This window comes from Carcharodon carcharias, chromosome 26 (genome assembly GCF_017639515.1).
Source record: "Carcharodon carcharias isolate sCarCar2 chromosome 26, sCarCar2.pri, whole genome shotgun sequence".
In the NCBI taxonomy this organism is placed as follows: Eukaryota; Metazoa; Chordata; class Chondrichthyes; order Lamniformes; family Lamnidae; genus Carcharodon; species Carcharodon carcharias.
In genome coordinates this window covers 1,469,585-1,489,786 of record NC_054492.1, presented here as the reverse complement: position 1 = coordinate 1,489,786, position 20,202 = coordinate 1,469,585, and the positions used below count along the sequence as shown (strand labels likewise).

At 50.4% G+C, this 20,202-nt stretch overlaps 1 protein-coding gene across 1 annotated transcript in view; it reads right to left on the bottom strand.

The window, feature by feature from the left end:
- The window catches only part of snrpa1 (small nuclear ribonucleoprotein polypeptide A'), a 120,420-nt gene that overhangs the window by 38,392 nt on the left and 61,826 nt on the right, over positions 1–20,202 (bottom strand). The window contains exons 3-4 of the mRNA XM_041175378.1: positions 8,843–8,921; positions 5,702–5,748 (exon numbers count right to left, since the gene is read on the bottom strand). Coding sequence (XP_041031312.1) covers positions 5,702–5,748; positions 8,843–8,921 — 126 coding nt within the window. The remainder of the gene's footprint in view (positions 1–5,701; positions 5,749–8,842; positions 8,922–20,202) is intronic.

Genomic DNA, 20,202 nt, shown 5'->3' with positions numbered 1-20,202 from the left:
AGACTGGGCAAACCAAATTGGCAGTATTACTGTGGCAGTTGAATTCCTGGATGTGTATATGTGGGTGGTTTTTTTTAGACCAGTGCGTCAAGGAACCAATTAGGGAACAGGCTATCCACGATTTGGTTTTGTGCAATGAGAAGGGTTATGTGGGGTCCTTTAGGGAACAGTGACCATAACATGATGGAATTCGTCATTAGGATGGAAAGTGAAGTAGTCCGATCTGAAATGAAGGTCCTAAATCTAAACAAAGGAAAATAAGAAGGTATATGGCATGAGTTGGCCAAGACAGATTGGGGAACTCCATTAAAAGGCATGATGGTGGATAGGCAATGGCTAGTATTTATGGAACGAATGTATGCATTGCAACACTTATACATTCCTTTCTGGTGCAAAAACACAACAGGAAAAACGGCCCAATCATGGAAATTAAGGATAGTATTAGATCCAAAGAGGAGTCATATTAAGTTGCTAGAAAAAGTAGCAAGCGTGAGGATTGGGAGCAGTTTAGCATTCAACAAAGGTGGACCAAGAGATTGATTTGGAGGGGAGATTAGAGTATGAGAGTAAACTTGCAAGGAACATAAAAGCGGACTGTAAAAGCTTCTGTAAGTATGTAAGAAGAAAAAGATTAGTGAAGACTAATTAGATCCCTTACAGTTCAAAATGGGAGAATTTATAATCAAGAACAAGGAAATAGCAGAGCTATTAATCGACTACTTTAGTTCTGTCTTCACAAACGGAGGTACAAATAACTTCCCAGAAATGCCAGGGAACCAAGGGTCTAGTGAGGAGGAGGAGAAATTGAAGGAAATTAGTATTACCAAAAAGAGAAGTGAACAGAGGCCCGAACAATCCCCAACCACCACCACTCTCCTCCGTCTGGCTGAACTTGCTCTCTCACTGAACAATTTCTCCTTTAACTTGTCTCACCTCCCCTGTGTGGAAGTCTTCTGTACATGAACCTCAAACCGTTCAAGAGCCTACACAAGTAAGTTTCAACCACATATTAAAGCACTATCATTGAGTTCAGTAAGGAAATATAACATGACCCCTTCTAACTACTGTGTTCTGGATTCAAAAAGTTACATTGCTTCACCACTCAGAACATAAAGGAAAAAAAAGTTTGTGTTGCATTCACCGTTAACAACTACCTATTCAGTAGGGGAGAGATCAAACTTGTTTTTTAAAGCAGTTTATATGATTTTACTGCAAGTAACCAGTAGCAGAAATCACGCAGTCTTCCCTGCAGTGCAGACTGAAGACGTATCTTGTTGGGGTGGTTATAGCCACATCTGAGTGTCAGGCCAGTTACATTATATATACACAACAGACTGATGGACTGGTCATATAAAGGCTGTGCCAGCTTGCAACAAGGGAAAAGAGACAATGGTGACCTGTGGCAAGTTGTGATGTAGTGATTGACAATGGCCTCATTCCCTATCCTGCTCCCCTCGTGTCCTACCCTGAGGGAAGAAACTTCACCTCGAAGCCCCTTCTGGAACCACGTCCTAGCCATGTGTTCAGAAGGGGATGCTGCCATCGCTATGATCCAGGTGCAGCCCCTTGAAGCTGCAACAAGTGGGCAGCTCTGCAGTCACACTGGCCCCGCTAATAGCTTGGAGTTGTTGCAGGAAGAGCCAGCAGCCAGGAACCATTACCAGCATGAAGCAGTTCAAGCTGCAGGCGCAGACCTGCTGGGGCCAGCTGATACAAGACTGAGTGGTGGTAACCCCAGGCCTGCTCCTGGACTCCTTACAGGCTGAGACTCTCTCCTCCCATGTTTGGCCACTTTGGAGGCTGTAGCAGCTGAGGGGAGGCAGAGGTCAGAAAAAATGTTAAAACAGCAGAATTCCACGATCCAGAAGTTGGAATTCTGCCAAAAGGTGGCAATTTCTCACCCCTGTGCACTGAGGTTTCAGACTTCATTTTTGAGCTCAGGTCCTGGTGTGGGATTTGAATCTATCGGCTTTTGACTCAGAGGCGGGAGTGTTACTCACTAAGACACGGCTGGCACAGAGCAGGCAAATGTAACCCAGCCTGCAATAGAATAAATGAATCATGAGATGGTTGATGTAGAAAGCTACAGTAAAAGGGATGCGCAGAAACCACTGATGTATATATGATGAACATATGGTGAGAAATGACACTTAATTTGGAAGTCAGTATTAATGTCTGCATACTGTGAAAATATTCAGTGTAATACAGGTTAACACATGGAAATACATCAGATCAGAAGGATTCTGTAGGCCAAAGTGAACTAAGCAGGATGTTTTTTCAGTTTAAGACAATTTAACCAACAAAGGATGTATGTGGGAAGAATTAAAAGATAAAAACAAAAAACTGCAGATACTGGAAATCCAAAAGCCAGACCTGCTGAGTTTTTCCAGGTAATCCTGTTTTTGTTTGTGTGGGAAGAATTGTCGTGTGAAGAGTATGTGGTGTAACGTTGCCATCTACTGGTCTAGTAGCGTTTGACAATCTTAGAATTTCAGGACAAAATTTCCCCTTCCACGGTTAAATCAGTGATCTGGCACAACTCCATGTTACCTCGGTCCAACAGGGAGCTTCTGTATCTTTGGGACTTTTTTTCAAATGAAAGAAATTCCTTCCTTGTACTTATTCCAACCAGTATTGACAAGTTTTATACAATTCAAATTGCTGGCAGGTACTTTACAGACAGTAGTATAGTGGCAAAGAGCAAGTGCATTCACAAAAAAGCAGGCTAATTCAGATGTACAGCCCCGTGCTTCCAGCTTATCAAAGACGTTGGCAGTCATCACCACAAAAACAGATTGAGAGAAAACCTGTGACAGTGACGTGGTTGAAGGAGGGGCAGGATTGGCAGCTCAATGTTCCGGGATATAGAATATTTAGGCGAGACAGGGGAAGGGGTAAAAGAGGAGGAGGCATTGCATTATTAGTTAAGGAGTCAGTTACTGCAGTAAGGAGAGATGATATCTTGGAGGAGGCATCGAATGAAGCTTTGTAGGTAGAGCTTAGGAATAAAAAAGGGGCAGCCACATTGTTGGGTGTTTATTATAGACCCCCAGATAGTAAGTGGGAAATTGAGGAGCAAATATGTGCACAATTTGCAGAGGTGTGTAAAACAATAACAATAGGGTAATTATATTAGGTGATTTCAACTTTCCCAACATTAATTGGGATAGACATAGTGTTAAGGGCTTGGAGGGAGTAGATTTCTTAAAATGTGTACAGGAGAACTTCTTAGGTCAATATATAGAGGGTCCAACAAGGGACGGTGCATTGCTGGACCGAATTCTGGGGAATGAAGGTGGCTGAGGTGATAGAGGGGGAGCATTTTAGTGATAGCGATCACAACATGGTACAGTTTAAGTTTGTTATGGGCAAAGAAATAGACAAGTTGCAAAAAAAGGTTTTGGATTGGGGGAGAGCGGATTTTAGTAAAATAAGGCAGGATCTGGCCAAGGTAGACTGTGGACAGCGACTTGTGGGGAAATCTGCAGAAGAGTAGTGGGGGGCGTTCAAAAAGGAAATGGGGAGGGTACGGGTTCAACATGTTCCCTCTAGGGTGATAGGAAGAAGTAACAAGCCCAGAGAACCATGGATGACCAGAGATAGTCAGGATACAATGAGAAGGAAAAGAGAGGCTTTTAGTAGGTACAAGGGGAGCAAATCAGCAGAGACGTTAATGGAGTACAGACAGTGCAGGGTGGAGCTTAAGAAAGCAATTACGAGAGCAAAGAAGGGATATGCTCTGGCTGGTAAAAGTGGGGAAATCCCAATATATTCTATGACTATATCAATGGGAAGAGGATAACCAAGGAAAGAGTAGGGCCCATTAGGGACCAAGGGGGCAATATATGGATGGAGCCAAGGGACATCGGTAGAGCGTTGAACGAATACTTCACATCCGTCTTCACCCAAGAGTGAAGGATGAAACTATCGACCTCGGGGAGAAAGACTGCGAGGTTCTAAAGCAAATTGACATAAGGAGTGACAAGGTATTGGAGGTGTTGGTAGGCTGAAAAGTGGACAAATCTCCAGGTCCGGATGATTTGTGTCCCAGACTGCTAAGGGAGGCAAAGGAGATCACAGGGGCTCTGACCCAAATTTTTTATTCCTCTCTGGCCATGAGGGAGGTGCCAGAGGACTGGAGAACAGCTAATATGGTTCTGCCGATTAAGAAGGGTTGTAGAGATAAGCCAGGGAACTACAGGCCAGTGAGTCTCATGTCAGTGGTAGGGAAACTATGGAGAAAATTCTGAAGGAGAGAACCTATCTCCACTTGGAGAAGCAAGGTTTGAGGGGATAGTCAACATGGCTTTGTCAGAGGGAGATCATGTCTAACAAATTTGATTGAATGTTTTGAGGAGGTGACCAGGTGTGTAGATGAGGGTAGTGCAGTTGATGTAGTTTATATGGATTTCAGCAAAGCCTTTGACAAGGTCCCACATGGGAGACTTATATAGAAGGCAAATGCACATGGGATACAGGGTAATTTGATAAGGTGGATTCAAAATTGGCTTAGTTGTAGGAGACAGAGTGTGATGACAGAAGGAAGCTTTAGTGACTGGAAGCCAGTGTCCAGTGGCGTACCACAGGGATCTGTGCTCGGGCCCCTATTATTCGTCATTTATATAAACGACATAGATGACTATGCAGGGGACAGGACTCGTAAGTTTGCGGATGACACAAAGATTGGCCGGGTGGTTAACAGTGAGGTTGAATGTGTTGGGCTACAGGAAGATATAGATGGGATGGTCAAATGGGCAGATAAGTGGCAGATGGAATTTAACCCTAAAAAGTGTGAGGTGATACACTTTGGAAGGAGTAATTTGACAAGGAAGTATTCAATGAACAGCATGACACTAGGAAGTTCTGAGGAGCAAAGGGACCTTGGCGTGTGTGTCCATAGATCTCTGAAGGCAGAGGGGCACGTTAGTGGGGTGGTAAAAAAGGCATATCAATCATATTATCAATCGAGGCATAGATTACAAAAGTAGGGAGGTCATGTTGGAGTTCTATAGGACTTTGGTGAGGCCACAGCTAAAGTACTGTGTGCAGTTCTGGTCACCACATTATAGGAAGGATGTGATTGCACTGGAGGGGGTGCAGAGGAAATTCACCAGGATGTTGCCTGGGATGAAACATTTAAGTTATGAACAGAGGTTGGATAGACTTGGGTTGTTTTCGTTGGAGCAGAGAAGACTGAGGGGCGACCTGATCGAGGTGTACAAGGTTATGAGGGGCATGGACAGGGTGGATGGGGAGCAGCTGTTCCCCTTAGTTGAAGGGTCAGTCACAAGGGGGCATAAGTTCAAGGTGAGGGGCAGGAGGTTTAGGGAGGGATGTGAGGAAAAATTTTTTTACCCAGAGGGTGGTGACGGTCTGGAATGCGCTGCCTGGGAGGGTAGTGGAGGCGGGCTGCCTCACATCCTTTAAAAAGTACCTGGATGAGCACTTGGCACATCATAACATTCAAGGCTATGGTCCAAGTGCTGGTAAATGGGATTAGGTAGGTAGGTAGGTCAGGTGTTTCTCATGTGTCGGTGCGGACTCGATGGGCCGAAGGACCTCTTCTGCACTATGGGATTCTGAGAGAATGCTGCCTGGTGCTGTTCCAATAGCATCAAGCCTCAACCATATTCTTGTAAAAATAGACCAGTCAAAATATCCACATACCATTGGTGTAATAAAGAGCAGCAGACATACTCACCTCAGGAATGTAAGGGTCTTGATGGTTGAAAGTGTGTCCAGATCCCCCTGTAGGGACAGATGGAAGATGAGAATGAACAGGTTAACATTGGAACAACTCCCAAACAGGCTGCAAGATTTCTGGGCCAAAAGGGTCAAAAAGGTGAATTAGGAGCACACATTACAGAATTGAAAAAACAAGTTACACTGACCAGCTGTTGCTCATAACAGGAGACGACCATTTAGCTTATCGAACCTGTTCCATCATTGAATTAGATCATGGCCTATTACCCAAATTGGTTCCATATCCTTTAATTCCCTGCCTAACAAAAACATATCAATCTCACTTTGGAAATTTTTAATTGACATCCAAAGTCAACTGATTTTTGTTGGTGGGTGTCACAACAGTGGATCAGAACCCCAAAATTATTTACAGACACGGAACTTTTTAAAGGGAGATATGTATTTTTTTTAAAAAAAGACACACAAGCAAAAGCTGGCTAAGAGTGTAAAGTAACCACTTTCTGGAAAATTCCTAATGGATTATACTTGACCTGCGAGTTTAGAGAAAACCTGGAAAGTCACACCTAAATAGGTGTCAAGGCCTACTTCAGACAGACACTTGAAAGGAAGGGACACAATGCAAAAGACTGAACTTTAATCTCCTGTGGTTGTGGAGACAATGGAGACCAATTACCACATCTCAGCAGAAAGCATTTCCTCTTGAGTTATATCTCAGAACGTGGAAATGGTCCGAGATGAAAGAAAGCAGATTCTGGGCGAAAGTTATGTTTGTTTTTTTTCCCTTCCAGGAATACACAAGAAAATGGGTTAAAAACCAGTGGCAAACCTGATGTATGTTCTCGTTCTGGTGTGCTAGTTTATGGGCTATGAGGATCACAGCAGAATCAACTGGACATTACCCGTAGTTTGCAGGTAAAAGGCTCTCTCTGGCTGGAGGCAAGTCAAAGCCACAGTCAAAAAGGAAATGGGACAGATTCTTCAGTTAACCTGCAGAACCAAGTGTCTCCAAAACAAATGATCAACTGCCAAAGTCAACTCTACCAGAATTACCCAACTTAACAGCCACAATGTTTCACCATCTACTCCTCACAGACAAACCAAAGACTGATTCGTATATCTTTTTTTAAACTTTTATTTCTGATCTGTGTGTGTGTTGTTATTTTTTAATGGAGTTTTTAGTAACCAATAAATTTACTCTTTCTTTTACTCAAGAAAAACTGGTTAAGTTGGCTCCGTCTATAACAAATATATTTGGACTGGGTAAAGATATCTACGAGGGAATGGGATCCCTTTTAAATTAACCTTGTTGCAGCCAACCTAGGGGGTTGAACAAAGAGGGGGAGCCAGGTTATTCCTCTTCACCCCGGCACGTAACAAAATTGGGGTCTTGTTTGGGAAGTTAGCAATTTGGGGTGCTCTGTGCGGGGTCATAAATTGGGGGACTTTACTCAGGGACTGGTTATAACAAAGGTTCCAGGTTTTGACCCTTTGTGTGAAGTGGTGCATAATGACATTACCCCCCCACCCCCCAACCACCGAATGACCTGGCTCCAATTTTAAGATCAAGCCCCCTTGCTCTGGACTGAAGAAATAATTTGTCTATAGTATTGTGAAAAAAGACAAGTGGGCCCTGATCGATCGATAGGCAAGTGGACTCTAATGGGTAGAGAAATTGTCATGGGGGACTGCACCAGTTAACTGATAACAGCCCAGCTTTGTTTCAATTCAAACCAGACATGTTGACTCTAATTGGTCAAGGCATTTCCCTGGGGAATGAACCAGGGAATGACTGTCACCTATTTTGTTTAGTTGAAAAATATGTAACGTGTGTACATGTTCTGTCTGAAAAGGACAGAGCTCTGTGTATGTGTGTAGCTTCTAGCACACACAATTGAGCTACACTGTGAACCTGACTGATAATCTTAAATTGGTAGTCAGTGTAATTCTTAGCACACTCAGGATTGTATAGTGAATGTTGTCTAACCGCAGAAACACATCTAATGTTGGACACTGTTTTGCATTTTGCAAGCACGGGCTGAATGGGTATACTTCACCTGTTGCAAACAGCTGAAGGGATGTCCTGTTTGACAAGATCCACCAGTCTTTGGGGCATACGGCCTACAAACTTAACATCACACTGGCACTGAAATTCATATACCACATTACTCATTTATGTGATAGGCAGAAAATCTTTTTGGCTTGACGGCAGCTTCCTGTTAGTGGTGAATACCACTTGTATTGCTACTGCATTGTAGCAGCGTGAAATGGCTAGCTTCACCTGTTGCTCAGCTTTTTCAGATACATTACATTTTCAGGATAATCTGAGGTAGACTGGGCACTTTTCAAGACCAAAAGTGACAGCCTTAGGCACATTCATGAGCTTGTGCGACATATAGTGAGCATAGATCTGATCAGGGTACCCATTATCCGGCAGGATGCCTTTGATACCCCTATTTCAGTGTCAAGCTTGCATGGTGAGCAAATGGCTCGACCCCTAGTTATGAGGTTGCCGATAAGACTGATCTTAAGCACATGGAACTGTAGAAATGTCAATGTGTATATTGACCAGTGAAGGCGGCTTGCGGTAGACTGTATTAGAGAACATCCTGGCAGATTTCTCAACTGCATCAAGGAAAGGGAGCTCATTTGACTGCTCCATTTCAAAGGTGAATTTAAGCGCAGGATGGAGCCCACCAAGGTGTGTAAGGAAATTCTTACATGCAGCTGTGGATTCAAATCTAGCAAATGTATCATCTACATATTGGAAATACACAAGGGGTAGCTTAGGTGTCACCCCATCAAAGACTTGCTCCTCGTCCAAAAGATGACATATCTGACAATGCAGCACTCCCTCAGAACTGCACTGGGAATGTCAGTTTGCTCAAGTCTCTAGAGTACGACTTGAACCAATAACCTGGGTTTGGAGATGGGAGGACTACCACAGAGCCATGGCTGACAGACCAGCAATAAAAAGTTCAACAATCTGCTTCAATTATTTCTGCGGGGAGTTTTCAAATGCAGCGGGAAACAGAGACTGTGAAGGAGGAAGCAGAGTGACTGAGCACAGGAGGGATCGAGTTTTGCAGCACGTTATTGACAGCACACATATTGACCACATCCAGAAACACATACAACTTACCAGTTCCAGTAGGTTGTTGTTTGTGAGTACCAACTCCCGCAGGTTAGGCAATGCCTGCTCAAGGCTTTCACCTATCCGACTGAAACAAAGATTTATTTTACAGACTGTTCAACTCAGTTTCCCCAACACCCTTCACACTTTTATCGCTCCAGCATCCTAAAGCAGTCTTGCGCTTTTTTAAGTGCCATATCTTATAACAGGACAAGCCAATAGATACTAAATATTAAACTGCAAAGTTTCTAACACAGTACAGTACTTATTTGGACACCATCCAGGACAAAATAACCCGCTTGATTGACATCAAATCCACAAACATTCATTCCCTCCACCACCGATGCACATTGGAAGCAGCGTGTATATTCTACAAGATACACTGTACGAATGCACCAAGGCTCCTTCGACAGCACTTTCCAAACTCACGACCACTACCATCTAGAAACACAACAGCAGCAGACACATGGGAACACCACCACCTGAAAGTTCCCCTAAAGCCACTCACCATCCTGACTTGGAAATATATCATTGCCCCATCATTGTTGTTGGGTCAAAATCCTGGAATTCCCTCCCTAACAGCACGGTGGGTGTACCTACACCGCATGGATTACAAGGCAGCAGCTCACCACCACCTTCTCAAGGGCAATGAGGGATGGGCAATAAATACTGGCCCAGCCAGTGACACCCACGACCCATGAAAAAATAAATTCTAATGCTGCAACAGACTTTTGATACTGGTTGGAAATTACTTAGTCCCACACTCCAACATCTGGACACAATTTCACAAAAAAATCACCAACATTCCTTCCAGAAGTTTGAAGTGACAGAATATGAAGCCAATCTTAGGTGGGGCAACAGTTTAAAACGTCACTCCAACCATCATCAACTCATCCCTCCTCTGGTTCAAGGAATAGTGTCAGTTTGGAAAGTGAAGGTGTTGGGGAAGGGGGGGGGGCGGCAGGTTTGGAATGTGAAGGTGTTTGGGGGGGGGGGGGGCAGGTTTGGAATGTGAAGGTGTTTGGGGGGGGGAGCGAAAATTTGGAATGTGAAGGTGTTGGGGGGGACAGGTTTGGAATGTGAAGGTGTGGGGGGGGACAGGTTTGGAATGTGAAGGTGTGGGGGGGGACAGGTTTGGAATGTGAAGGTGTGGGGGGGGTTTGGAATGTGAAGGTGTTGGGGGGGTTTGGAATGTGAAGGTGTTGGGGGGGGTTTGGAATGTGAAGGTGTTGGGGGGGTTTGGAATGTGAAGGTGTTGGGGGGGGTTTGGAATGTGAAGGTGTTGGGGGGGTTTGGAATGTGAAGGTGTTGGGGGGGTTTGGAATGTGAAGGTGTTGGGGGGGTTTGGAATGTGAAGGTGTTGGGGGGGTTTGGAATGTGAAGGTGTTGGGGGGGGTTTGAAATGTGAAGGTGTTGGGGGGGTTTGGAATGTGAAGGTGTTGGGGGGGTTTGGAATGTGAAGGTGTTGGGGGGGTTTGGAATGTGAAGGTGTTGGGGGGGGTTGGAATGTGAAGGTGTTGTGGGGGGGGGGGGGGCAGGTTTGGAATGTGAAGGTGTCGGGGGGGTTTGGAATGTGAAGGTGTTGGGGGGGTTTGGAATGTGAAGGTGTTGGGGGGGTTTGGAATGTGAAGGTGTTGGGGGGGTTTGGAACGTGAAGGTGTTGGGGGGGTTTGGAACGTGAAGGTGTTGGGGGGGTTTGGAACGTGAAGGTGTTGGGGGGGTTTGGAATGTGAAGGTGTTGGGGGGGTTTGGAATGTGAAGGTGTTGGGGGGGTTTGGAATGTGAAGGTGTTGGGGGGGTTTGGAATGTGAAGGTGTTGGGGGGGTTTGGAATGTGAAGGTGTTGGGGGGTTTGGAATGTGAAGGTGTTGGGGGGGTTTGGAATGTGAAGGTGTTGGGGGGGTTTGGAATGTGAAGGTGTTGGGGGGGTTTGGAATGTGAAGGTGTTGGGGGGGTTTGGAATGTGAAGGTGTTGGGGGGGTTTGGAATGTGAAGGTGTTGGGGGGGTTTGGAATGTGAAGGTGTTGGGGGGGTTTGGAATGTGAAGGTGTTGGGGGGGTTTGGAATGTGAAGGTGTTGGGGGGGTTTGGAATGTGAAGGTGTTTGGGGGGGGCAGGTTTGGAATGTGAAGGTGTTGGGGGGGTTTGGAATGTGAATGTGTTTGGGGGGGGCAGGTTTGGAATGTGAAGGTGTTGGGGGGGTTTGGAATGTGAAGGTGTTGGGGGGGGAGGTTTGGAATGTGAAGGTGTTGGGGGGGATTGAAATGTGAAGGTGTTGGGGGAGGGTTTGGAATGGGAAGGCATTGGGGGGGTTTGGAATGTGAAGCTGTTGGGGGGGTTTGGAATGTGAAAGTGTTGGGGGGGGCAGTTTTGGAATGTGAACGTGTTGGGGGGGCAGGTTTGGAATGTGAAGGTGTTGGGGGGGTTTGGAATGTAAAGGTGTTGGGGGGGTTTGGAATGTAAAGGTGTTGGCGGGGGGGGGGTAGGTTTGGAATGTGAAGGTGTTGTGGGGGGGGGGCAGATTTGGAATGTGAAGGTGTCGGGGGGGTTTGGAATGTGATGGTGTTGGGGGGGCGGGTTTGGAACGTGAAGGTGTTGGGGGGGTTTGGAATGTGAAGGTGTTGGGGGGGTTTGGAATGTGAAGGTGTTGGGGGGGTTTGGAATGTGAAGGTGTTGGGGGGGTTTGGAATGTGAAGGTGTTGGGGGGGGGAGGGTTTGGAATGGGAAGGTATTGGGGGGGTTTGGAATGTGAAGCTGTTGGGGGGGTTTGAAATGTGAAAGTGTTGGGGGGGGCAGTTTTGGAATGTGAACGTGTTGGGGGGGCAGGTTTGGAATGTGAAGGTGTTGGGGGGGGTTTGGAATGTGAAGGTGTTGGGGGGGTTTGGAATGTGAAGGTGTTGGGGGGGGGGGGTTGGTTTGGAATGCGAAGGTGTTGCGGGGGGCAGGTTTGGAATGTGAAGGTGTTGGGGGACGGGAGGTTTGGAATGTGAAGGTGTTGGGGGACGGGAGGTTTGGAATGTGAAGGTGTGGGGGTGGCAGGTTTGGAATGTCAAGGTGTTGGGGGGGTTTGGAATGTGAAGGTGTTCGGGGGGGGAGGTTTGAAATGTGAAGGTGCTGGGGGGGGGCAGTTTTGGAATGTGAAGGTGTGGGGGGGGGGGTGCAGGTTTGGAATGTGAAGGTGTTGGTGGGTGGGGGGGAGGTTTGGAATGTGAAGGTGTTGGGGGGGGCAGATTTGGAATGTGAAGGTGTTGGGGGGGGAGGTTTGGAATGTGAAGGTGTTGGGGGGGCAGGTTGGGAATGTGAAGGTGTTGGGGGGGCAGGTTGGGAATGTGAAGGTGTTGGGGGGGCAGGTTTGGAATGTGAAGGTGTTGGGGGGGGGGAGGTTTGGAATGTGAAGGTGTTGGGGGGGCAGGTTTGGAATGCGAAGGTGTTGCGGGGGGGCAGTTTTAGAATGTGAAGGTGTTGGTGGGGGGGGGCAGTTTTAGAATGTGAAGGTGTTGGTGGGGGGGGGCATGTTTGGAATGTGAAGGTGTTGGGGTGGGCAGATTTGGAATGTGAAGGTGTTGGCGGGGGGGGGGAGGTTTGGAATGTGAAGGTGTTGGTGGGGGGGGGGCAGGTTTGGAATGTGAAGGTGTTGTGGGGGGGGGGGCAGGTTTGGAATGTGAAGGTGTCGGGGGGGCAGGTTTGGAATGTGAAGGTGTCGGGGGGGCAGGTTCGGAATGTGAAGGTGTTGGGGAGGGGGGCAGGTTTGGAATGTGAAGGTGTCAGGGGGGCAGGTTTGGAATATGAAGGTGTTGGGGGGGGCAGGTTTGGAATGTGAAGGTGTTGGGGGGGGGGCAGGTTTGGAATGTGAAGGTGTTGGGGAGGGGGGCAGGTTTGGAATGTGAAGGTGTTGGGGGGGTTTGGAATGTGAAGGTGTTGGGGGGGGTTTGGAATGTGAAGGTGTTGGGGGGGTTTGGAATGTGAAGGTGTTTGGGGGGGGGGCCGGTTTGGAATGTGAAGGTGTTGGGGGGCAGGTTTGGAATGTGAAGGAATTGGGGGGGGTTTGGAATGTGAAGGTGTTTGGGGGGGGCAGGTTTGGAATGTGAAGGTGTTGGGGGGCAGGTTTGGAATGTGAAGGTGTTGGCGTGGGTGGGAGGTTTGGAATATGAAGGTGTTGGCGTGGGTGGGAGGTTTGGAATGTGAAGGTGTTGGGGTGGGGGGGGGCAGGTTTGGAATGTGAAGGTGTCGGGGAGGCAGGTTTGGAATGTGAAGGTGTCGGGGGGGGGCAGGTTTGGAATGTGAAGGTGTCGGGGGGGCAGGTTTGGAATGTGAAGGTGTTGGCGTGGGTGGGAGGTTTGGAATGTGAAGGTGTTGGGGGGGGGGGGCAGGTTTGGAATGTGAAGGTGTCGGGGAGGCAGGTTTGGAATGTGAAGGTGTCGGGGGGGGGCAGGTTTGGAATGTGAAGGTGTCGGGGGGGGCAGGTTTGGAATGTGAAGGTGTCGGGGGGGGCAGGTTTGGAATGTGAAGGTGTCGGGGGGGGCAGGTTTGGAATGTGAAGGTGTCGGGGGGGCAGGTTTGGAATATGAAGGTGTTGCGGGGGGGAAGTTTGGAATCTGAAGGTGTTGGGGGGGGCAGTTTTAGAATGTGAAGGTGTTGGGGGAGGAGGGGCAGGTTTGGAATGTGAAGTTGTTGGGGGGTGGGGCAGGTTTGGAATATGAAGGTGTTGGGGGTTTTTGGAATGTGAAGGTGTTGGAGGAGGGGGCCGGTTTGGAATCTGAAGGTGTCGGGGGGGCAGGTTTGGAATGTGAAGGTGTTGGGGGGGGGGAGGTTTGGAATGTGAAGGTGTTGGGGGGGGGGCAGGTTTGGAATGTGAAGGTGTTGGGGGGGTGGGGGCAGGTTTGGAATGTGAAGGTGTTGGGGGGGGGGCAGGTTTGGAATGTGAAGGTGTTGGGGGCGGGGCAGGTTTGGAATGTGAAGGTGTTGGGGGGGGCAGGTTTGGAATGTGAAGGTGTTGGGGGGGGGCAGGTTTGGAATGTGAAGGTGTTGGGGGGGCAGGTTGGGAATGTGAAGGTGTTGGGGGGGCAGGTTGGGAATGTGAAGGTGTTGGGGGGGCAGGTTTGGAATGTGAAGGTGTTGGGGGGGGGGGAGGTTTGGAATGTGAAGGTGTTGGGGGGGCAGGTTTGGAATGCGAAGGTGTTGCGGGGGGGCAGTTTTAGAATGTGAAGGTGTTGGTGGGGGGGGGCATGTTTGGAATGTGAAGGTGTTGGGGGGGTTTGGAATGTGAAGGTGTTGGCGGGGGGGGGAGGTTTGGAATGTGAAGGTGTTGGGGGGGTGGCAGGTTTGGAATGTGAAGGTGTCGGGGGGGTGGCAGGTTTGGAATGTGAAGGTGTCGGGGGGGCAGGTTTGGAATGTGAAGGTGTCGGGGGGGCAGGTTTGGAATGTGAAGGTGTCGGGGGGGCAGGTTTGGAATGTGAAGGTGTCGGGGGGGCAGGTTTGGAATGTGAAGGTGTCGGGGGGGCAGGTTTGGAATGTGAAGGTGTCGGGGGGGCAGGTTTGGAATGTGAAGGTGTCGGGGGGGCAGGTTTGGAATGTGAAGGTGTCGGGGGGGGCAGGTTTGGAATGTTAAGGTGTCGGGGGGGCAGGTTTGGAATGTGAAGGTGTCGGGGGGGCAGGTTTGGAATGTGAAGGTGTTGCAGGGGGGCAGTTTTGGAATGTGATGGTGTTGGTGGGGGGGGGCAGGTTTGGAATGCGAAGGTGTTGGGGGGGGCAGGTTTGGAATGCGAAGGTGTTGGGGGGGGGTGGCAGGTTTGGAATGTGAAGGTGTTGGGGGCGGGGCAGGTTTGGAATGTGAAGGTGTTGGGGGGGCAGGTTTGGAATGTGAAGGTGTTGGGGGGGCAGGTTTGGAATGTGAAGGTGTTGGGGGGGCAGGTTGGGATTGTGAAGGTGTTGGGGGGGCAGGTTTGGAATGTGAAGGTGTTGGGGGGGCAGGTTTGGAATGCGAAGGTGTTGGGGGGGGGCAGGTGTAGAATGTGAAGATGTTGGGGGGGGGCGCAGGTTTGGAATGTGAAGGTGTTGGCGGGGGGGGGGCAGGTTTGGAATGTGAAGGTGTTGGGGGCGGGGCAGGTTTGGAATGTGAAGGTGTTGGGGGGGGGCAGGTTTGGAATGTGAAGGTGTTGGGGGGGGGGCAGGTTGGGAATGTGAAGGTGTTGGGGGGGCAGGTTGGGAATGTGAAGGTGTTGGGGGGGCAGGTTTGGAATGTGAAGGTGTTGGGGGGGGGGGAGGTTTGGAATGTGAAGGTGTCGGGGGGCAGGTTTGGAATTTGAAGGTGTCGGGGGGGCAGGTTTGGAATGTGAAGGTGTCGGGGGGGCAGGTTTGGAATGTGAAGGTGTCGGGGGGGCAGGTTTGGAATGTGAAGGTGTCGGGGGGGCAGGTTTGGAATGTGAAGGTGTCGGGGGGGCAGGTTTGGAATGTGAAGGTGTCGGGGGGGCAGGTTTGGAATGTGAAGGTGTCGGGGGGGCAGGTTTGGAATGTGAAGGTGTTGCAGGGGGGCAGTTTTGGAATGTGATGGTGTTGGTGGGGGGGGGGCAGGTTTGGAATGTGAAGGTGTTGGGGGGGGCAGGTTTGGAATGCGAAGGTGTTGGGGGGGGGGGGAGGTTTGGAATGTGAAGGTGTCGGGGGGCAGGTTTGGAATTTGAAGGTGTCGGGGGGGCAGGTTTGGAATGTGAAGGTGTCGGGGGGGCAGGTTTGGAATGTGAAGGTGTCGGGGGGGCAGGTTTGGAATGTGAACGTGTCGGGGGGGCAGGTTTGGAATGTGAAGGTGTTGGGGGGTGGGGGCAGGTTTGGAATGTGAAGGTGTTGGGGGGTGGGGGCAGGTTTGGAATGTGAAGGTGTTGGGGGGGGTATGTTTGGAATGTGAAGGAGTTGGGGGGGAGTTTGGAATGTGAAGGTGTTTCGGGCCAGGTTTGGAATGTGAACTTGTTGGGGGGGTTTGGAATGTGAAGGTGTCGGGGGGGCAGGTTTGGAATGTGAAGGTGTCGGGGGGGCAGGTTTGGAATGTGAAGTTGTCGGGGGGCAGGTTTGGAATGTGAAGGTGTCGGGGGGGCAGGTTTGGAATGTGAAGGTGTCGGGGGGGCAGGTTTGGAATGTGAAGGTGTCGGGGGGGCAGGTTTGGAATGTGAAGGTGTCGGGGGGGCAGGTTTGGAATGTGAAGGTGTCGGGGGGGCAGGTTTGGAATGTGAAGGTGTTGCAGGGGGGCAGTTTTGGAATGTGATGGTGTTGGTGGGGGGGGGCAGGTTTGGAATGTGAAGGTGTTGGGGGGGGCAGGTTTGGAATGCGAAGGTGTTGGGGGGGGCAGGTTTGGAATGCGAAGGTGTCGGGGGGGGCAGGTTTGGAATGCGAAGGTGTCGGGGGGGGCAGGTTTGGAATGTGAAGGTGTCGGGGGGGCAGGTTTGGAATGTGAAGGTGTCGGGGGGGCAGGTTTGGAATGTGAAGGTGTCGGGGGGGCAGGTTTGGAATGTGAAGGTGTTGGGGGGGGGGGAGGTTTGGAATGTGAAGGTGTTGGGGGGGGGCAGGTTTGGAATGTGAAGGTGTTGGGGGAGTGGGGGCAGGTTTGGAATGTGAAGGTGTTGCGGGGGGGGGCAGGTTTGGAATGTGAAGGTGTTGGGAGGGGGGGCAGGTTTGGAATGTGAAGGTGTTGGGGGCGGGGCAGGTTTGGAATGTGAAGGTGTTGGGGGGGGCAGGTTTGGTATGTGAAGGTGTTGGGGGGGCAGGTTGGGAATGTGAAGGTGTTGGGGGGGCAGGTTTGGAATGTGAAGGTGTTGGGGGGGGGGGAGGTTTGGAATGTGAAGGTGTTGGGGGGGCAGGTTTGGAATGCGAAGGTGTTGGGGGGGGCAGGTTTAGAATGCGAAGATGTTGGGGGGGGGGGGCGCAGGTTTGGAATGCGAAGGTGTTGGCGGGGTAGGTTTCGAATATGAAGGTGTTGGGGGGGCAGGTTTGGAATGTGAAGGTGTTGGGGGGGGGCAGGTGTGGCATGTGAAGGTGTTGGTGGGGGGGCAGGTTTGGAATGTGAAGGTGTTGGGGGGGGGCGGGTTTGGAATGTGAAGGTGTTGGGGGGGGGCGGGTTTGGAATGTGATGGTGTTGGGGGGGCGGGTTTGGAATGTGATGGTGTTGGGGGGGCGGGTTTGGAATGTGAAGGTGTTGGGGGGGGGCAGGTGTGGCATGTGAAGGTGTTGGTGGGGGGGCAGGTTTGGAATGTGAAGGTGTTGGGGGGGCAGGTGTGGCATGTGAAGGTGTTGGTGGGGGGGCAGGATTGGAATGTGAAGGTGTTGGGGGGGGGGGGCAGGTTTGGAATGTGAAGGTGTTGGGGGGGGGCAGGTTTGGAATGTGATGGTGTTGGGGGGGCGGGTTTGGAATGTGATGGTGTTGGGGGGGGGTTTTGGAATGTGAAGGTGTTGGGGGGGTTTGGAATGTGAAGGTGTTGGGGGGGTTTGGAATGTGAAGGTGTTGGGGGGGTTTGGAATGTGAAGGTGTTGGGGGGGTTTGGAATGTGAAGGTGTTGGGGGGGTTTGGAATGTGAAGGTGTTGGGGGGGTTTGGCATGTGAAGGTGTTGGGGGGGTTTGGCATGTGAAGGTGTTGGGGGGGTTTGGAATGTGAAGGTGTTGGGGGGGTTTGGAATGTGAAGGTGTTGGGGGGGTTTGGAATGTGAAGGTGTTGGGGGGGTTTGGAATGTGAAGGTGTTGGGGGGGTTTGGAATGTGAAGGTGTTGGGGGGGTTTGGAATGTGAAGGTGTTGGGGGGGTTTGGAATGTGAAGGTGTTGGGGGGGTTTGGAATGTGAAGGTGTTGGGGGGGTTTGGAATGTGAAGGTGTTGGGGGGGTTTGGAATGTGAAGGTGTTGGGGGGGTTTGGAATGTGAAGGTGTTGGGGGGGTTTGGAATGTGAAGGTGTTGGGGGGTTTGGAATGTGAAGGTGTTGGGGGGGTTTGGAATGTGAAGGTGTTGGGGGGGTTTGGAATGTGAAGGTGTTGGGGGGGTTTGGAATGTGAAGTGTTGGGGGGGGGTTTGGAATGTGAAGTGTTGGGGGGGTTTGGAATGTGAAGGTGTTCGGGGGGTTTGGAATGTGAAGGTGTTGGGGGGGTTTGGAATGTGAAGGTGTTGGGGGGGTTTGGAATGTGAAGGTGTTGGGGGGGTTTGGAATGTGAAGGTGTTGGGGGGGTTTGGAATGTGAAGGTGTTGGGGGGGGTTTGGAATGTGAAGGTGTTGGGGGGGTTGGAATGTGAAGGTGTTGGGGGGGGTTGGAATGTGAAGGTGTTGGGGGGGGTTGGAATGTGAAGGTGTTGGGGGGGTTTGGAATGTGAAGGTGTTGGGGGGGTTTGGAATGTGAAGGTGTTGGGGGGGTTTGGAATGTGAAGGTGTTGGAGGGGTTTGGAATGTGAAGGTGTTGGTGGGGGGGGAGGTTTGGAATGTGAAGGTGTTGGGGGGGATTGAAATGTGAAGGTGTTGGGGGATTGAAATGTGAAGGTGTTGGGGGGGATTGAAATGTGAAGGTGTTGGGGGGATTGAAATGTGAAGGTGTTGGGGGGGATTGAAATGTGAAGGTGTTGGGGGGGATTGAAATGTGAAGGTGTTGGGGGGGATTGAAATGTGAAGGTGTTGGGGGGGATTGAAATGTGAAGGTGTTGGGGGGGATTGAAATGTGAAGCTGTTGGGGGGGTTTTGGAATGTGAAGCTGTTGGGGGGGTTTTGGAATGTGAAGCTGTTGGGGGGGTTTTGGAATGTGAAGCTGTTGGGGGGATTTGGAATGTGAAAGTGTTGGGGGGATTTGGAATGTGAAAGTGTTGGGGGGGGGCAGGTTTGGAATGTGAAGGTGTTGGGGGGGCAGGTTTGGAATGTGAAGGTGTTGGGGGGGCAGGCTTGGAATGTGAAGGTGTTGGGGGGGCAGGCTTGGAATGTGAAGGTGTTGAGGGGCAGGCTTGGAATGTGAAGGTGTTGGGGGGGTTTGGAATGTGAAGGTGTTGGGGGGGTTTGGAATGTGAAGGTGCTGGGGGGGCAGCAGGTTTGGAATGTGAAGGTGTTGGGGGACGGGAGGTTTGGAATGTGAAGGTGTTGGGGGACGGGAGGTTTGGAATGTGAAGCTGTTGGGGGGTTTTGGAATGTGAAGGTGTTGGGGGGGTTTTGGAATGTGAAGGTGTTGGGGGGGGGTTTGGAATGTGAAGGTGTTGGGGGGGATTGAAATGTGAAGGTGTTGGGGGGAATGAAATGTGAAGGTGTTGGGGGGGATTGAAATGTGAAGGTGTTGGGGGGGATTGAAATGTGAAGGTGTTGGGGGGGATTGAAATGTGAAGGTGTTGGGGGGGATTGAAATGTGAAGGTGTTGGGGGGGATTGAAATGTGAAGGTGTTGGGGGGGATTGAAATGTGAAGGTGTTGGGGGGGATTGAAATGTGAAGGTGTTGGGGGGGATTGAAATGTGAAGGTGTTGGGGGGGATTGAAATGTGAAGCTGTTGGGGGGGTTTTGGAATGTGAAGCTGTTGGGGGGATTTGGAATGTGAAAGTGTTGGGGGGGGGCAGGTTTGGAATGTGAACGTGTTGGGGGGGCAGGTTTGGAATGTGAAGGTGTTGGGGGGGCAGGCTTGGAATGTGAAGGTGTTGGGGGGGCAGGCTTGGAATGTGAAGGTGTTGGGGGGGCAGGCTTGGAATGTGAAGGTGTTGGGGGGGCAGGCTTGGAATGTGAAGGTGTTGGGGGGGTTTGGAATGTGAAGGTGTTGGGGGGGTTTGGAATGTGAAGGTGTTGGGGGGGTTTGGAATGTGAAGGTGTTGGGGGGGTTTGGAATGTGAAGGTGTTGGGGGGGTTTGGAATGTGAAGGTGTTGGGGGGGTTTGGAATGTGAAGGTGTTGGGGGGGTTTGGAATGTGAAGGTGTTGGGGGGGTTTGGAATGTGAAGGTGTTGGGGGGGCAGGTTTGGAATGTGAAGGTGTTAGGGTGGGCGCACGTTTGGAATGTGAAGGTGCTGGGGGGGCAGCAGGTTTGGAATGTGAAGGTGTTGGGGGACGGGAGGTTTGGAATGTGAAGCTGTTGGGGGGGTTTTGGAATGTGAAGGTTTTGGGGGGGTTTTGGAATGTGAAGGTGTGGGGGGGGGTTTGGAATGTGAAGGTGTTGGGGGGGCAGGCTTGGAATGTGAAGGTGTTGGGGGGGCAGGCTTGGAATGTGAAGGTGTTGAGGGGCAGGCTTGGAATGTGAAGGTGTTGGGGGGGTTTGGAATGTGAAGGTGTTGGGGGGGTTTGGAATGTGAAGGTGTTGGGGGGGCAGGTTTGGAATGTGAAGGTGCTAGGGTGGGCGCACGTTTGGAATGTGAAGGTGCTGGGGGGGCAGCAGGTTTGGAATGTGAAGGT